General features: G+C 39.9%; 1 protein-coding gene across 5 annotated transcripts in view; it reads right to left on the bottom strand.

The window, feature by feature from the left end:
• RPS6KC1 (ribosomal protein S6 kinase C1) overlaps nucleotides 1-16,317 on the bottom strand; it is a 186,261-nt gene that overhangs the window by 15,560 nt on the left and 154,384 nt on the right. For 4 of the 5 annotated variants that reach the window (XM_002717514.6, XM_017347788.4, XM_070055300.2 and 1 more), the window contains 2 exons: nucleotides 13,481-15,064; nucleotides 13,120-13,209 (listed from right to left, as the gene is read on the bottom strand). In XM_002717514.6, the coding sequence (XP_002717560.1) occupies nucleotides 13,120-13,209; nucleotides 13,481-15,064 (1,674 nt within the window). The remainder of the gene's footprint in view (nucleotides 1-13,119; nucleotides 13,210-13,480; nucleotides 15,065-16,317) is intronic. The other variant, XM_089312180.1, reaches the window with a different exon arrangement.

The following is a 16,317-nucleotide window of genomic DNA, read 5'->3' as shown; positions in this document are numbered from 1 at the left end:
TATACTGAAATTGTATTACCCAAAAGAAGCCTGAAGTCATATGGCTATCCATTGCTTTACTTGCAGAACTTATATAAAAGATGTAAATAACAACAGGAGTCACTGTGCACTTGCTCCCCATGTAGGACCTCTGTCCTTAATGTGTTGAACTATGAGAATTTACAATAAAACTAGTCTTCAAACAGTACTTTATACTTTGTGTGTCTGTGTGGGTGCAAACTGTTGAAATCTTTACTTAGTATAGAGTTGATTTTTGTATATAAAGGTAATTAAAAATGAATCTTAATGAAGAATGAGATGGGAGAGGGATAGGAGGTAGGATGGTTTGGGGGTGGGAAGGCAGATATGGGGGGGAAGAATTGCTATAATCTAAAAGTTGTAATTATGAAAGTTATATTTATTAAATAAAAGCTTTCTATAAAGTAAATAAATAAATAAATGATGTGAATATAAAACAAGAACACTGATTTATATATAAACCTATAGGGTACTTACTACAAACACAAGATATATATGTCTAATGTCAAAAGTAGAGAATGTAAAGAAATAATAAATAAATCTGTGAGGTTATTTCAAAAGTATAGCAAAGCTGAGAAATCCCTTTAAATTTCTACCTCAAATTTGAAAAATCTTGCAAACCAGAAAAAATTTATAATAATAGAGTAAATCCTATCACTGCTTTGTCAATTTCCAAAATGTTGCTCTTATAAAACCCAAAGCATTACATTTTTGCGCAAACCCTTCCCCCAGGACTGTTCTCTATGTGCCGTTGCTAGGCTGGGTAAAATAGCTTCCCTTCCTCTCCACAAGTGTAGCTCCTACAGGCAGGCATTAAGCAGAATGATCAGGGGGAAAAACTAAACCTGTTCCTTCAGAGAACAATTTTCAGGTCATTTCCACCAAAACTCACAAAGAGATGGTGATATCAAAGAACTCCGGATTTTTGTCTGTGCATGAAACAGATGTATTCCCAGGGCTCTGGCTATGCTGCTGTTTGGGCCTGGCTATGGGTCACTAAGTTTCCCTGAAAATGAGGACAGCCAGGCTTCTGACATTCTTTCTACATCTTACACACCCTGGAAGTGTTTTCAAAGCACGCCTGAGCCTTTTATCTAACTTCTCCCTCCATTCACATAAGATGCTCAAGGAATGGGCTTCTGCTGAGTTAGCTCCCCCCTTTCTCCTTTCTCTGCACAGCCACTCCTGCCTTTCCCTGGGTGGCAAGTGAAATGCATCAGGGTCGCCAAATCGAACCACTGTCATTTTTTAATGTACTGAAGACACAGAATCAGCTCCAGATTAGACTTCAACTCATCCAAAAATGCTTAAGGACATCAAATGTGTGAATGCTTCAGTAAAATTCTAGAACTTTCATGTCAGTACTCTCAATTCTGACATTCTGTCTTCAATACAGAACCTCACTGATTCATACTAATGATTCAAACTATCTTTTAACAGTGAATTAACAGGTTTAAATCCAACAGTAAAGATACCACAACATAAAATGTGCTTGGCCTGCCTTTGTTTTACTCATGTTTAACACCTCATGGAACATTCTTTAACAAGCCAGGATATTTTTTCAGCAAAATAAGGCTGCCTTGGCAACCCATATTGCCAAGGACCTTGCTAAAACATGGAATGAAGTCATTGTGGACTCCTTAACGATAATCAGTTGTAGATTTCAAAGTCTCTTTCTTTGGGGCCGGCGCTGTAGCGTAGGATAAAGCTGCTGCCAGCAGTGCCAGCATCCCATATGGGCCCCAGTTCGAGACCCGGCTGCTCCACTTCCAGTTCAGCTCTCTACTTGGCCTGGGAAAGCAGCAGAGGATGGCCCAACTGCTTGGGTCCCTGCACCCATGTGGAAGACCCGGAAGAAGCTCCTGGCTCCTGGCGTCAGATTGGCCAACTGGGGAGTGAACCAGAGGATGGAAGACCTCTCTCTCCCTCTCCCTCTGCCTCTCCTTCTCTCTGTGTGTAACTCTTTCAAATAAATAAATAAATCTTTCAAAAAAAAAAAGTTTCCCTCTTCTAGACAAAAATCACATTGTTTCGCCTGAATTCAAAACCGTAACTATAATAAAGCCCAGTTCCTGAAGAGTAAAGGAGTGAAAAAGGCAGAAAGCTTAGACTCAGGGAACCCTAAGCCATCTCTTGTGCATGGGACGGGAGGGCAAGCAGCAAAGCAGAGTCTCTCAGCCTGGGAGGGGGAGGGGATGTGAGAGACACTGGGGGCACTCTGGGGCTCCAGCACAGGGAGATGACATTCACTCACCTCCGGGCTACAGACTCTGCTCTTGGAGACTACACAGTCTAAATCCATGGACTTGTCAAAGACACCTCTCAAAAACTCTGCTGGAAATTGCATAGAAAAATGAGAAAAGTAGAGAACCCATATTGAACTGAAGCTAGAAATAGACCAACCTTTTCACAAAGTTGTATAAAGCATCTTACATTTTAAGCAACTGTGTTGCCTCAACATCCCAAATTCAGAATTTACGTCTGTTAACATGCTAGACACACAAAGGAATGTGATGTTCCGCATTCAGACACACCGTCAGACTGCTGGGACCAGAGGTTTCTGCTTCCTGGTTTCTCCACTAAGGGAGACCCACTCGGGTCATCTTCTCCTTCTCGTTATCTCCACTAACAACAGAGTTGCCCATCCTCATTCCAAACACCTCTAAGAAAATTCCATAGCTTCCCTCCAGCAGGATGCCCTTTGCTGCTATCTTCACACCAAGACAGGATGGAAAATGCAGCACATTCAGAATTTTCTTAGAAGAGAATTTCACATATACAAATATTAACTTGTGGTACAGCAAGTTAAGCCGCCACCTGCAATGCCAGCAACCCGTATGGGCACCAGTTCAAGACCTGGCTACTCTACTTTTTTTTTTTTTAATTTATTTGACAGAGTTAGACAGTGAGAGAGAAAGAGAGACAGAGAGAAAGGTCTTCCTTCCGTTGGTTCACTCCCCAGATGGCCACTACAGCTGGCGCTGCGTGGATCCGAAGCCAGTAGCCAGGTGCTTCCTCCTGGTCTCCCATGCAGGTGCAGGGACCCAAGCACTTGAGCATCCTCCACTACCCTCCCGGGCCACAGCAGAGAGCTGGACTGGAAGAGGGGCAACCGGGACTAGAATACGGGACCTATATGGGATGCTGGCACTGCAGGCAGAGGATTAACCAAGTGAGCCACGGCGCTGGCCCCTACTCTACTTCTGATCCAGCTCCCTACTAATGTCTTTGGGAAAAGCAGCAGAAGATGGCCTAAGTGACTGGGTCCCTGTCACCCATGTGGGAGACCTGGGTGGAGCTCCAGGCTCCTGCCTTCAGCTTGGCCCAGCTCTGGCAGTTGCAGCCACGTGCGGAGTGTACCAGGGAACGGAAGATCTCTCTCTCTCTCTGTCTTTCCCTCTCTAAGTAACTCTGCCTTTCAAGTAAATATATAAATGTTTTTTAAAGAAAGAAATATTCTGTTTTAATTTAGAACTACTTAAATATTTCTCCTAAACTGTTTTTAACTGTACTCCTTTATCATAAATAGAACCTTACACTTTTTTTTCCACTCTCATTTACAGTAACTGTGGAACTATTATTAAAGGCCACATAAAAATCACTGAGAAAACAGCAACTTCTGCAAATAACGTGTTCATGTAACACTCAAATCAACATTCAGATGCTGAAAGAATCTTTCACTTAAACAATACAACATTCAATCCAAATATCAGAATGGTGGCCCCATGTAGTACATTAAAAGGATAATCAGGAGAAAGTATACTTTGGCAGAATGGCAAATAAACACAGTGACAAAAACAAATGAATTTTTAGGATCCAGAGAAGAAGACAGTGCAAGAAGACAGTGCAAGAAGAAAAATTACAGAAAATCTTAAAATTAAGCACTGTGTACACTTTTATAGTATCAGAAAGAGAAAACAGTGTCTTTAAGTGTTTAATAAGATTTAACTGCTGTTACAATTGGTCAAGAATTTCCTGACTCTCTTCCAAGGAAGACAGACTTCATTCATGGATTAAGAGCAGAGAAAGGTTAAAAAAAAAAAAATCTGACGTCTCATTAGTGACACACTTGGACCAAGGAAAAGAACATCTTTCTTGTGCAGTGAGCATTCCATGTCAGCTAGAGTAGAGAAACAGCACTGTGTCCCCACACAATCTCTCCCGGCAGCATCTGTTGCTAATTGAAAGGGACTAGAATTACAAAATCCTCGTCAATTTCTCTCACCAGCTCTTGCTGTGTATAAAGATTTTCTATGCAGGGGCTGAGCATTAGTCTTCCAGTACAGCTGATGACTAAAGAGCAAAGAGAAAGAAACACAGAAGAAAGCATTTTTTGTGTCCAACAATATATGGAACTAAACTGTGGGAACAGGGACAGCTAAGCACGTCTTTTGTTAGCTCAGTAAATTACCATTCTATAAATACAACTATTCACCTATAAAGGTCTATTAACATCCTAGTTAACCAATTGTATATGTCCTCTGTTTGGGTAGTCTCCCTTTCATAGAAATCTTCAAAAGTAACTGTCAATATTATACCAATTATGGCTTTTATTTCTGACTCCCAGGCACAGTGCCTGGGACACAGGAGGCACTTAATGTTTGTTGAATAAATATATCAATCTTGCATTTGCAGCACTGTTCATTCATGGCATTCAAAGCACCTACAGAGGCCTCATCACACTGTGTTCTTTAAATCCCATTGAGCATAGAGATCTACATCCAGCCCTTTGCACTTTGACATATTCCAGTATAGAAAGTCCCCAATATTCTCTCAAGCATCCTTGGCTTCAGGTTGAGACAGAGGTTAGAAAAGGGTGAGAGTGCAGGTGCGTCAGCTGATGACCACGGGTATTCCAGGCTTAAACTTGGGTGGCAGAGCGGACACCAATCCACGCTCCCTCTGCAGAATAACAACTGCTGCTGCATGCATGCCACAGTGTGCTCTGGCATGGGTGGCATGTGCTACACCAAGGGGAAAACGCTGAAACACCCTGGGAGCAGAGAGGGGACAGGCCTGGAAAGCAACTCACGGTTTCCCCTATCCCTCTCAACGTAAGGAATCTGGCACTTCATTACATGAACCGTGTTACAACCATGTAAACTGGCTACATTATCTGGCTGCTGCTCTCTTGAGGTCAGTATTATCAGTCAGAAGTATTTTTTTAAAGGTTATCAAAACCAAATTTATTGAAGTACACTGTAGGACAACTACACTACCTAGCTATCCCCTTGGAATTATTTTAGATAGACAGATTTGCTAGTTTACACAAAGAAGACAAAAATGTTATGACTGAAAGCAAAACTAAAAGCCACAGCAATTAGGAGAAGAAAAATTCATTTTCATTTCAGCCTTGGATTGTTCCTCTAAAGCTATAAACTAAATAAATGATCAAAGTTTATCAGCTTCGAGTTTAAAAGTCCGAAGGCACACTGCAGTCACAGGGAGCCTGTATGTGATGTGAGTTAATCTGGACAGAAGGAATGTTCTTGCCTAAGATCTCCCAACACCTCTCAGGAGCAGACCTCCAGGCTCACGGTGACAGATGACCAGGCCTGGAAGTTTCACTGCCTAGTCTGTCCTCTCAAATGGGCATTTTGCGCCCTTTTTTTCATTTGATATTATTTCCAAAAGCATTGGCTGCCCGATTACCCATTCTATACCCCATAAAGCCCTCTGATAGTGTACTCAACTGCTTATTCAAATGCCATACTTGTAGAATAGGGTATATGAACTTTGCAAGTTCCCAGGACCACATTAGCCCACTTCATGAGTGTATCATTCAGAAAAGACCAATGACAGAGCCTGGAACTTTCCAGGGAGAAGAGTCTGCAGCAGCTGGGGCCCTGTGCTGCTTCCAGCACCGCCAGGTGAGGGGGGAGGCCGGGCTGCTCCACCCAACACGCATTTGCTTGCTTCGTTCATCTGTCTCCAGTCTTGCTTCCTGCCACCGCCTCATTATTAATTCAGTTGCTCTTCAGGTAATTCAATTACCTGAACCCTATGCCTGCTGTACTGTGGGGAACTGGAAGTGAGCACAGGCTACACTCAGCTACTCTAGGCGAGGCCTGGCCAGATACGGAACTCCGCTTCTCTCCCACCACCCAGCTCTGAATTTCTGGTTGTCGTGGTGACCTGGCAACCACGTTCTGAGCTTTCCTGCAATTATCTGCACAACTTGGGTCAAAATTCCTTCGATTCACTTGATTCAGCACCACAGGGCCAAGTATTACTTTTCAAGGGAGTTTATAGGTATCATTACTGTACCGTTTCCTTGTGAGATCAAATAAGCAATGAGTAACCACTGCAGGACTTCTGGTTGACTGATTATAATTATAATTCTGAGCTCTATACAATCTTGCTTGCTCTCTCCCCCTGCATTTCTGGTAGGGGAAAAAAAAAAAAGAAACCAACAGCATGCTCCATTTTCCATTGATCATATCACAACAACTCCATTCTGAATAGCCATCGGGTGTCACAGTGTTACCCAACCAAAGCCATTAAAGTTGATTGATGGGGAAAAGGCTAACTGAAAACTGTGGGAATGACAGGCACAGCGTTCTCGCTCTCCATCTCTCTCCGATGCTTCGTTGCTATGTTAGGCAAGCAGACTGCCACACGTGCTGTGATTAAAGGAGCTTCTGAAATCCTGTTTGCCCTCTCATCATTAACTTTTTAAAACCTTCGCATTTAAGAACATGTATTTGAAGGAAATATTTGTGAAGGATTGCTTAGAAGGACAAAGACCTGGTTCTTTCATGGAAATTCAAATTGACAAGAATGTATAGGGTATAAAATCTGATGATTTGACCAAAGTAGCCAGCCGATTGCACTTGTACACAACATGTAAGACTGAGCACAGCCACTTCTTTGTAACCTATCCGAGACAAGGGAGTTCACTTGCTTCTTTACAATAATGCATGGTGGAGGCAATTAGCTGAATAGTTGCCAAATATCAATGTAGACACCCAAAACAAGAAGTCTTATACAGCAGTGATTACTTAGAATTGCAAGTCTTTAGTGTCAGGGCTCTCTTCTGAAAAAGAAATTTGCCCAAGGTCATACAGAAAATGATCTGGAGTAAACAAAAAGGTTAAAATTAATTTCTTTTTAATAAACTACAGCTTAAAGGAACCCCCCTCCCTCAAACCCACATATCAGGGAAATTTTGAAACATCCCGAGATACTGTACAAAGCTTATCGATTCACTCATCTTATCAACTTTCTAGTTTTGACAGCTGAAGAATGTCTTCTCTTGGGATGTGCTAATGTGTCATTCACTCAGAGACCAAATAGCAGGGACCAAACTCTTTGCTATTACTCTGTCTCATTCTCACCTCTAGAGACAAATGATTCTGTAGCCAGCTATGGTGAAGTATAATTTAAGAACAGGTCTGTTTCAACACAGAGTGATCTTAACTCGGGATGGATACCAGGGTTCCAGACCCTTCCCTCTTCCTAAAGAGACTCTTTTATTTTCTTTACATCAGCAGGGACTTGCCTGGACAAGGTAAGACTTGTACTGACTGGAGGCCTTTGTTTTTTTGTTTTGTGGTTTGTTTGGTTTTTTTTTTTTTTTTTTTTTGCTTATATTTTATACATTTCAAGTTTGAAGTATATCAGGAAAGATTCCCTGGTATAAAATTTTCAATATTCTAAGGCAAACCTGAAAAGTTACTGGTTCTCCTGAAGTAGACAAAAATTTGTTTTTTATGAGAATAAGCACAAAAGGCAAAGAATTAAACACATTTACTAATCATTCAAGAACCACATTAAACCATCTCCCATATTACAAGACAGCTCCTGTTGAAGCTGCTTAAGGCTAAATGAAACAAAGAACTACTGTTTGAACACAGCATTTAAATCTTAACCACAACTATTTTTTTTTCTTTTAAAATTATTTCTACAGCTCCTTTTTGCTTTTTTCTTCTTTTTCCTTTAGGAAAAAAATAAGACTACACCATAGCTATATTCATTTTTCCTGGTTATATCATTACCATTATTTGAAATATATATCTATATTTATTTGCTTTGTCTCTTAGCTTCACATTCCTAAAATTAAGAGTCCTCATGCTTGGTGAAATTACCCAGGACTCATAAATTCATATCTAAATAATTCTTTCTTCTTTAAGCAACTTTGTTGAGAACCTTGGCTTTCAACTTTGACCCCACTTCAAAGTTGTCTTGGCTTTTTCCTCTACATGAAAATGTTTTCCACAGATCTCTCATTTCCACACATACTCTGTAAATGAATAAGAATATATTTTTTACAAGTAGCCCAAATGAAATAATTCTTTTAATCCTACTAATGTTAGATAAGAAATCGGTATTTATCCTTGAAGAAAAAAAATCTTGCCTTAATAAGATGAATTTGAATGCTGACTAACTTTTGTGTAAGTAGGGTATCAGAGGATTTGGTATCTGATTTTTATTTACACTCAACAGATCTATTTTACAATTATTAAATTGAGAGCTGAAAAAGTCTGAAATAACTTGCCCAAAGTCACCCAACAAGTTACTGCCTGATCTGGAACCAATAGCTAGGTTTGAGAATTTTCAATTTCAGTTAAATATTTTACTTAAAATCTTAAACTTCTGATGACGTCAAGACACGTTCCTCTATCCGTGGTCTGAGTTCTACTTGTAATTATCAATATATAACTACCACACACAGCACCGGGCTTCAAAAGAAACAAATCAAGTGGAAAGCACGTTTATGGAGAAGAACAAGAGAGACTACCCACAAAACTAGATTCATGAATTATCTTATAAAGCCAAGCTAGAGGAGCAAAGGATGTTAGTAAATAAATGTCACGCTCGAAAACTGAATTTTGCAGACACTTTTCAGCATGAATTCTCTATGTTTCACTTTTCGCCGTCAGCTGTGAGCTGTTTCCAAGTGTGAAATCGCCTAAGAGAGGAAGCAAAGCTGTCATTTGACATCTGGGAGCATGGAGATTGGGCTGCAGCGAAAAGCATTTTGGACTTCTTCAATTTGCACACATATTCACCTATAAATTCTCAAGTCTGAAAAGTATTCGGTGAGAAGTAGCGATGTAAATTTCAAGCATTTCAAATGAAAGGCCTGCCACGGGTGGAAAATAAAAGTGAAAGACACACACACACACCCACAAGCTGATACGGTACCGTATCAACTTGTCTAAGACTAGCAGGGGCAACTGTATTACATAAACGCTAACATATAAATAATTTTACTTCACTGTGTGGGATTTTCTACTAAATTTTCAAATACAGTCTTCTGTGTTTTATATGGTTAACAGTATAGCTTCTATTTTCTAGCTGCTTTTTAATGATTAGGATCCAGGTGGCTTAAAAAAATACTGGTGGAAAAAGAAAAAAATTCTCCCCCTTTACACCTTAATATTATTTTTCTGTTATACTTAAGATGCTATAACAGAAACTTATTCCACACTATGATAACAGTTCAAATGACAAAGGATAGCTGTCCTTTGGCATCATGTGTGTGAATGTGTGTGTACACACAGAGGTAAAATAATAGTAACTACAAGGAAGGCCACTGGAGAAGAAAAAACCAATGTCCCTGTGCACTTATTCTATAATTTCTCACCACCACCACAACAGAGAATATGTCGAAGTCTCCTAAGGAAGGATCTAAAAGTCTCCTCAAAAGGACACAAGACAGTGTCACATTCACATGGCCATGCTGTACAATCTATTCCCACTTTGTGGACTACTGCTTTGCTTTTACTCTTTCTGAACTCCATTTCTGTGCTTCTGCGGTATGAAAAGAACCCATTTACCATGAAGGATGTTTATTTAAAATAATAAAACCTTTCTAGAGAATCATCCTAGATAATCTAAGGATACAAAGTGAACCTAAAAGGAATGGTTTCTACTTTGAAAACAGGGCTGGGTTTGATCAGTGAATTCGTATTCTCAAGATCCTCTTGATGGATCTGCAGCTGCAGCCATTTATGTGCTGGCTTTTTCACAGATGTAGACAGAGAAAGCTCCATGGGTTTTGTCTTTTTGTTGTTGGATTCGTTTTCTTTAATATAAAAAAGTGGCAACTTTAAAAAAAAGTTCTTAGTTTTATTGTAGAAACTTGGAAATCTCAGACATCCTTGGGCATATACACTGTTTAAATGAATATGACTTTTTAAAAAATCTAAGATCACAAAGTTGTCAGAAACCATTCTTAAATAACAGAAGGTGATCATTTGCATTTCAAAATTTATCTATCTTGCTTCTCCCCTCAATTAGACCAAAACATGTTGATTCACAGGTTTCTGTGTGTTTTTTTTTTCTTTTTTAAACTTATTTATAGAGCAGAATAATGGCCCCCCTGCTAGTTTGGCATTTGCTCAAGTTTCTGTCCATGTAAATCGAATCTGTTACTGGAAATTTTTCTCAAAATATAAAGGCACATCATCCAGAAGATAAAAGATACATTGCTGATATTATAAAGTACAGGGCAGGTGGGTAATGTTTTTAGGACAAATATGTGATAAGGATTCCCAGGAGGGAGGAGAGGGAGGAGTAGAGGTTGCACACTGTTTAAACAGAAACGAATCTTGTGACAACTTTACTTTATAACCAAACATCAGCTGCTTAACCTGCTTCAGAGTTACTTGGATGATAACACTAAGGTTAGAATTAGGAAGTGGGAGGGGAATTACTTTAACACTTACTGTTCTAAAGGTAGATCAAAAGGTGGCTAAGTACTCTATGTCTCCATGTACATATTGAATGGTGATTTTTAAACACTGAAATATTAGCATATTATCATTACTGCACCCTTTGAGAAGGGGTTGGGGAGAGCCTACTTTTATCATACTTTTAGCACTGCTATTCAGCTTTGAAATAAATAGTAATTTACAAAGTTTTGCTCTGATTCTCCTTACAGAGTCAGTCTAAGTCAGGGGCAGGAACACATGGGATTAACTGAGTCCTAGAACTCTCTGGGTTTGAGATCATCTAAATTACAGCATTCATTTACTTTCTGATTAAGCCCTTTACTAGTTTTACCTTGTTGCTAAAAGTAACAGGCCCAAGGAATGAGGAGATTTTCCACGCTGTTCATTGTATGCTATAATACTACAACATTTTTGCGAGTCACAAAGCTTGAAAGTATAATTCTTTTATGCAAAGAATTACATCAAAGCTCCTCTTCAGACTACAGCTTTTTTCAAATGTTAGTGAAGGACAAGCTGGAAGAGGACAGCAAAAATCCATTAATGGTGGACTGCCACCTGCTGGTGAACTGTGAGAATTGTGATTTCAGGGAACAGGCTTGCAAATTAGAACTTAGGAACTGTATTCAATTCAGCATTTCAGCACATGAAACTCAAAGTGTGTACCTGTTGATGAATATAATATGGTTCTGTTTCATAGATATTAAAGTTCTCAGCATGCCAACACGCTATGAGCATTAAAGTAAAAATGAGTGCACTTGAAACTAAGAAAAATCAATCTGCTAGAACAACCTCACAGACAGTTTTAAATAAGAACATAACAATAAAAACAAAAGATAAGGACTCAGTGGTGAGCATTTACTAAGCCCATGAACGTCTGGTTTTGCTGAGTGGTTTACATGGCACTGTATTACAGGATGTAGTACAGGTTTCAGCAAAAGAACTTCCAATTTTACTTCTGATCCTAAAACCTCCAAATTCATCATAAATAAAAATATGTTGAGCACCTAACATGTTGTTCATTATCAAATTAGAGATTTTTAAAAAACCAAATAACTGCAATAAAGTGATTTCATGATAAAACTCTTCCCTCGTTAACTAAATCACATTCATAAAATTCCAACAACAAAAACCAGCATCACATTATCTATTTGAGAAAAACACAATAATGTAGGCATGCTCTACTGTCACTAGAAAGAAGGAGAAGGAAGGGTATAACTGCCAGACAGGAAGATACTTGTTCTTGGAAAGTTTCAGGCTATTTGCTTTGTAGCTTGAAAAGCTACAAAATAATTCTTAACAATGAATGTTGTAACAAAAAACAATACAGCTCTTTCAATCCTAACGATAACCATTTCCTATTATACAGAGAAACAAGCATCAACACACTAGTTAGCTAGTAAGCATTAAGCACCATATTAATCAGCAACCAAGCACATCATGTCAACATAATCAGCTTGAAACTCCTTTGAAAGCCAATGGGTGACAAGAGAAGTAACTGTGGCCAACCAAAGAGGCGAAGTGCTAGGCAAAGGGGGAACAAACTTTGGATTCAAATATAGCCCCATCCACACAGATGATAGAAAAGAACTCAATATGCTTAAGATACCTAAAATAATCAACAAAGGATCAAACACCTGCAGAACTTAAGCTCTAATTTTTTAAAAACATGCTTCCTTAATTTTCTTAAATATATAAAGACCTTTTTCAAATACGCTGTAAAATACTAGGTTGGCTCATCACTGAAATCACATTTCATTTTCTAAAATCTGCATTTTATCCATATTAAGGAACTTAACCCTTTTTATCAACCATCTCTGACAGCTAAACAAACAAACATGATCCATTTAAAGATGTTTAGGTTTGGCGTTTTGTTCTTATTTTTTTTGAGAAGCAGAGAGACTGACAGAAAATGCCCATCTACCAGTTCACTACTCAACTGCCCACAATGGTCTGGGCTGAGCCAGGTGGAAGCTGTGAGCCAGGAATTCAATCCAGGACTCCCACGTGGGCGGCGGGAGCCCAGTTATTCAAGCCCTCACTGCTGCCTCCCAAGATCTGCATTAGCAGGAAGCTAGTGTCAGAAGCTAAAGTAGGTATCAAACCCAGGCCATCCAACACAGGAGGTAAATGCCAGCCCCAATTCAAGTTATTTAAAGGTCCTTCGAATCATTACAAAGCTAAGACATTTCTAAGAATTCACTGCCAGCCCTGAGGGAAGTATAGATCCATTTAACAACAACAAATATGCATACACATATACCCCTATGGACTAAATCATGGTTTTATGCCCAAATTCTCTTCTTTAAAGGATTAAAGAGATAACCAAATAAGTGAACTGCTGGTGAAAAACACAACTTCTGTAAAGAAATAAGAGCAGCTGAGCCACTTTTCCAAGTGAGACATTTTAGGAGATTGCTCTAACCTGGCGCACAGTACATTCTCTCTATGGCATCGCTGTCACAGGAATCTTCCACCTCACTCCACCTGCTAAAATACGTTAGCTGAATGTGTCCTAAAAACAAAACGACAGGAGAAATCAAAACATTTTTCTCTTCCATTTTCTGCAGAAGTGAACTGTAATTACTCCTTTTGTAGCTAAAAACAGTATCATTAAGAATAATGGCATCATTAAGTACTAGAAGCTATTACTGGGGGTGAATTTGCTGCACTGATAATGAAGCTCTAGACAGGAAATGAAGATACTAATTACAAGATAAAACGCCTACTCAGTTAATTGGAAGCAACAGCGAATAAAAAGAAATGCATTTGCAAAAGTTCCTGACCTCTATCATTCAATAAGATGTTGTTTGGGTTCAAATCGCGGCACACAATTCCCTCTCTATGTAAAGCATCAAGGGCTACCACCATTTCAGCTGCCCATCTTTGAATGCAGCCCTCTGGGATATAAAACCTGGAGTTTAGTGCTAATTTTTTATCAAGGTCCTCAAAAATCTGATGTATTTCCTTGTCTCCATCCAGCACTAACCCACTTTCTCCCTTAATCTCAGAGTCTCTCTGGAATAAAGCAGTCGCTTCTTCTTTAGCCAAATCATCAGTCTGATCTGAAAACAGTAACACTTCTTCTGGTTTTAAAGTGTCTGTGTTTACATTATATTCATTAGCACCTGAGAGTGAATTAGAAATATGGACTAAGTGCTCTTCTTTGATGCTTGCAGTTATTCCAAGTCCTTGCAACTTAGGATCTGTGCTGTGTAACAAGGACGGCTCTCCTGAACTACTCTGATCAGCAGCTGCTACAAACAACCTCCCCAGGTCCTCCTGTGCATAGTGCTTCTCTGTTACACTGTGGGGTTGGGGCCTACAGGGCTCACTCAACTTCTCCGTGTCTTGTGCTTCATGTGCTAGGCATTGTTCAGGACTCAGTCTCAGGCATAAAACATCGGGGGCTTCCAAGAGTTTGTTTTCTATTATGCCCATGGTAGCCTGGGCAAACTTAGTAGGTCCCATGGCTGCAGCTTCTTTTGTTGCCTCCAGTTCACCAGGTAGATTGACGAGAAGATCAGGCCTTCCTTCATCAGTACCACTGATATCATCAAAAGCAACATCTTTAAACGAAATAACAGGCACTGAGTCATCGGAGCCCCTGCTAATGCTGTCCTGAGCTTTCAACTCGACCTTGCTCTCACTGCCATCAAAACTCCTGGAAGAGCTGTCTCCCTCTGGAAGTGCAAAGAATGGTTTCAAAGGTTCTGATTTCAGACTATACAATTTTTCTCCCAAATCAAGTCCCAGGAGTTCACTTGTGCTGTCCTTGCTGTCTATCCTGAAGAATTCCATGGGGCTATTTTTCGATCTGCTGAGGGACTCTGATGCCCCTGGAGAACGGACTGCTTCTGGGTCTTCATCTCCAGGGAAGAACTTCAGCTCCTGAGTCACCAGCTGTGGGCCTGTGCCGTCACTGCCGGCACCAAGGTGGGCTGGGAAGCTCTTCATGGCTTTGGTATCAACACCACTTCCTTCAGTCTTCAGGAAAGGCTCCTCACTCAAAGACCCTGGTTCAATCTTCTCTTGCCCATATTCATTGCATAATGTTAAATAACTAGTGGTGCATTCTTCTTCTGAACTTGAGCCAGAATCTGGCCATTTTGGAGAGCTATCTTGGCCATCATCTTCCTGGTTGCTGTCGTCCTGAGAACTTGGAGTGAGACTAGTCTTCAAAGGAAGAGCTTTAAGCATACTTCCACCGTCACTGCCTCTGGATTCAAAGCTGCTGCTGTCCTGAGGACTAGCAGTTGGCTGTTGCAGGTGAACTTGAGTGAGTGTAGATTTTTTCACTCCCTTGATTTCAAAGCTCTCTTCAGGGCTTCTGTTTAGAAATTTACTGATATATGACCAAAGTTTGCCACCTGTGAACAGGTATAAGAAAAAAAATTAAAATCTCTAAATTTACAGTAATTTATTTATGTTTGCAATCAATCAAAAACAAGCACACTTGATATTAATGGGTATTAATGATACCCATTAATATCAAGTGTGGTTATCACTTGATAATACAAGTAAGACAAGTATATTTAGCAAACTGAAATCTTTTTGTTGTTATTGCTGACTGGTGAGTACAGATTCAAGTATATTTCCTAGTACCAATTATTTCTAAAATGACAACCTATTTCTTCCTTTGGAGGGAAATTAGTTATAACACATACTAAGATGAAATCTCACAGCTGAAATTCTGTTTTTAAGTCAATTATTTAGTCTTAGAAACATCTGATTATGTTCTGATCTGTTTACGTAATAACTGGTCAAATGGAAATACATAGATAAGTGCTGCTTAAAATTGTATATTACAGTTGGGAAAAAAAAGCAACAATATTATTCCATTTTGAAATGCCCAGTCCAGGCCTGGAGGGGAAATTTGGCATCTGGCATATAATTATGCCTTTATAAATGACACAGTAATATTTTTCCCATTTTATGCCCCCCCATACATATCACGTGTTGTGTAAGACCAAGAAAAGCTACTGAGGAAGATTATTTGGGAAGCCATTTAATGAAGCAAGCGTATGTAAATCTGATTCTATATTCCGATACGTATCTATAAAACTAAACTACAATCATAAAAATCACTTTCATTTAAATCAAATAAATATGAAATAATTCAGTGTTCTATCAGAAATACTTGTCATATAGGTATTTTTTCACCATAGTTTTCTTCTGTTTTAGAATAAACTTTAAAATCAGGCCGGCGCCGTGGCTCAATAGGCTAATCCTCCACCTTGCGGCGCCGGCACACCGGGTTCTAGTCCCGGTTGGGGCGCCGGATTCTGTCCCGGTTGCCCCTCTTCCAGGCCAGCTCTCTGCTATGGCCAGGGAGTGCAGTGGAGGATGGCCCAGGTGCTTGGGCCCTGCACCCCATGGGAGACCAGGAAAAGCACCTGGATCCTGGCTCCTGCCATCGGATCAGCGCGGTGCGCCGGCTGCAGCGGCGGCCATTGGAGGGTGAACCAACAGCAAAAGGAAGACCTTTCTCTCTCTGTCTCTCTCTCTCACTGTCCACTCTGCCTGTCAAAAAAAAAAAAAAAAAAAAGAATAAACTTTAAAATCTCCACCCCTTCGGCAGGCACTGTGGCACAGCCTAACTCTGGGGATGTCCATATGCCCT

Source organism: Oryctolagus cuniculus, chromosome 13 (genome assembly GCF_051225735.1).
Source record: "Oryctolagus cuniculus isolate XC-2025 breed Fujian yellow rabbit chromosome 13, ASM5122573v1, whole genome shotgun sequence".
In the NCBI taxonomy this organism is placed as follows: Eukaryota; Metazoa; Chordata; class Mammalia; order Lagomorpha; family Leporidae; genus Oryctolagus; species Oryctolagus cuniculus.
Note: the sequence above shows the minus strand (reverse complement) of the source record. Positions and strands in the feature narration are given on the sequence as shown.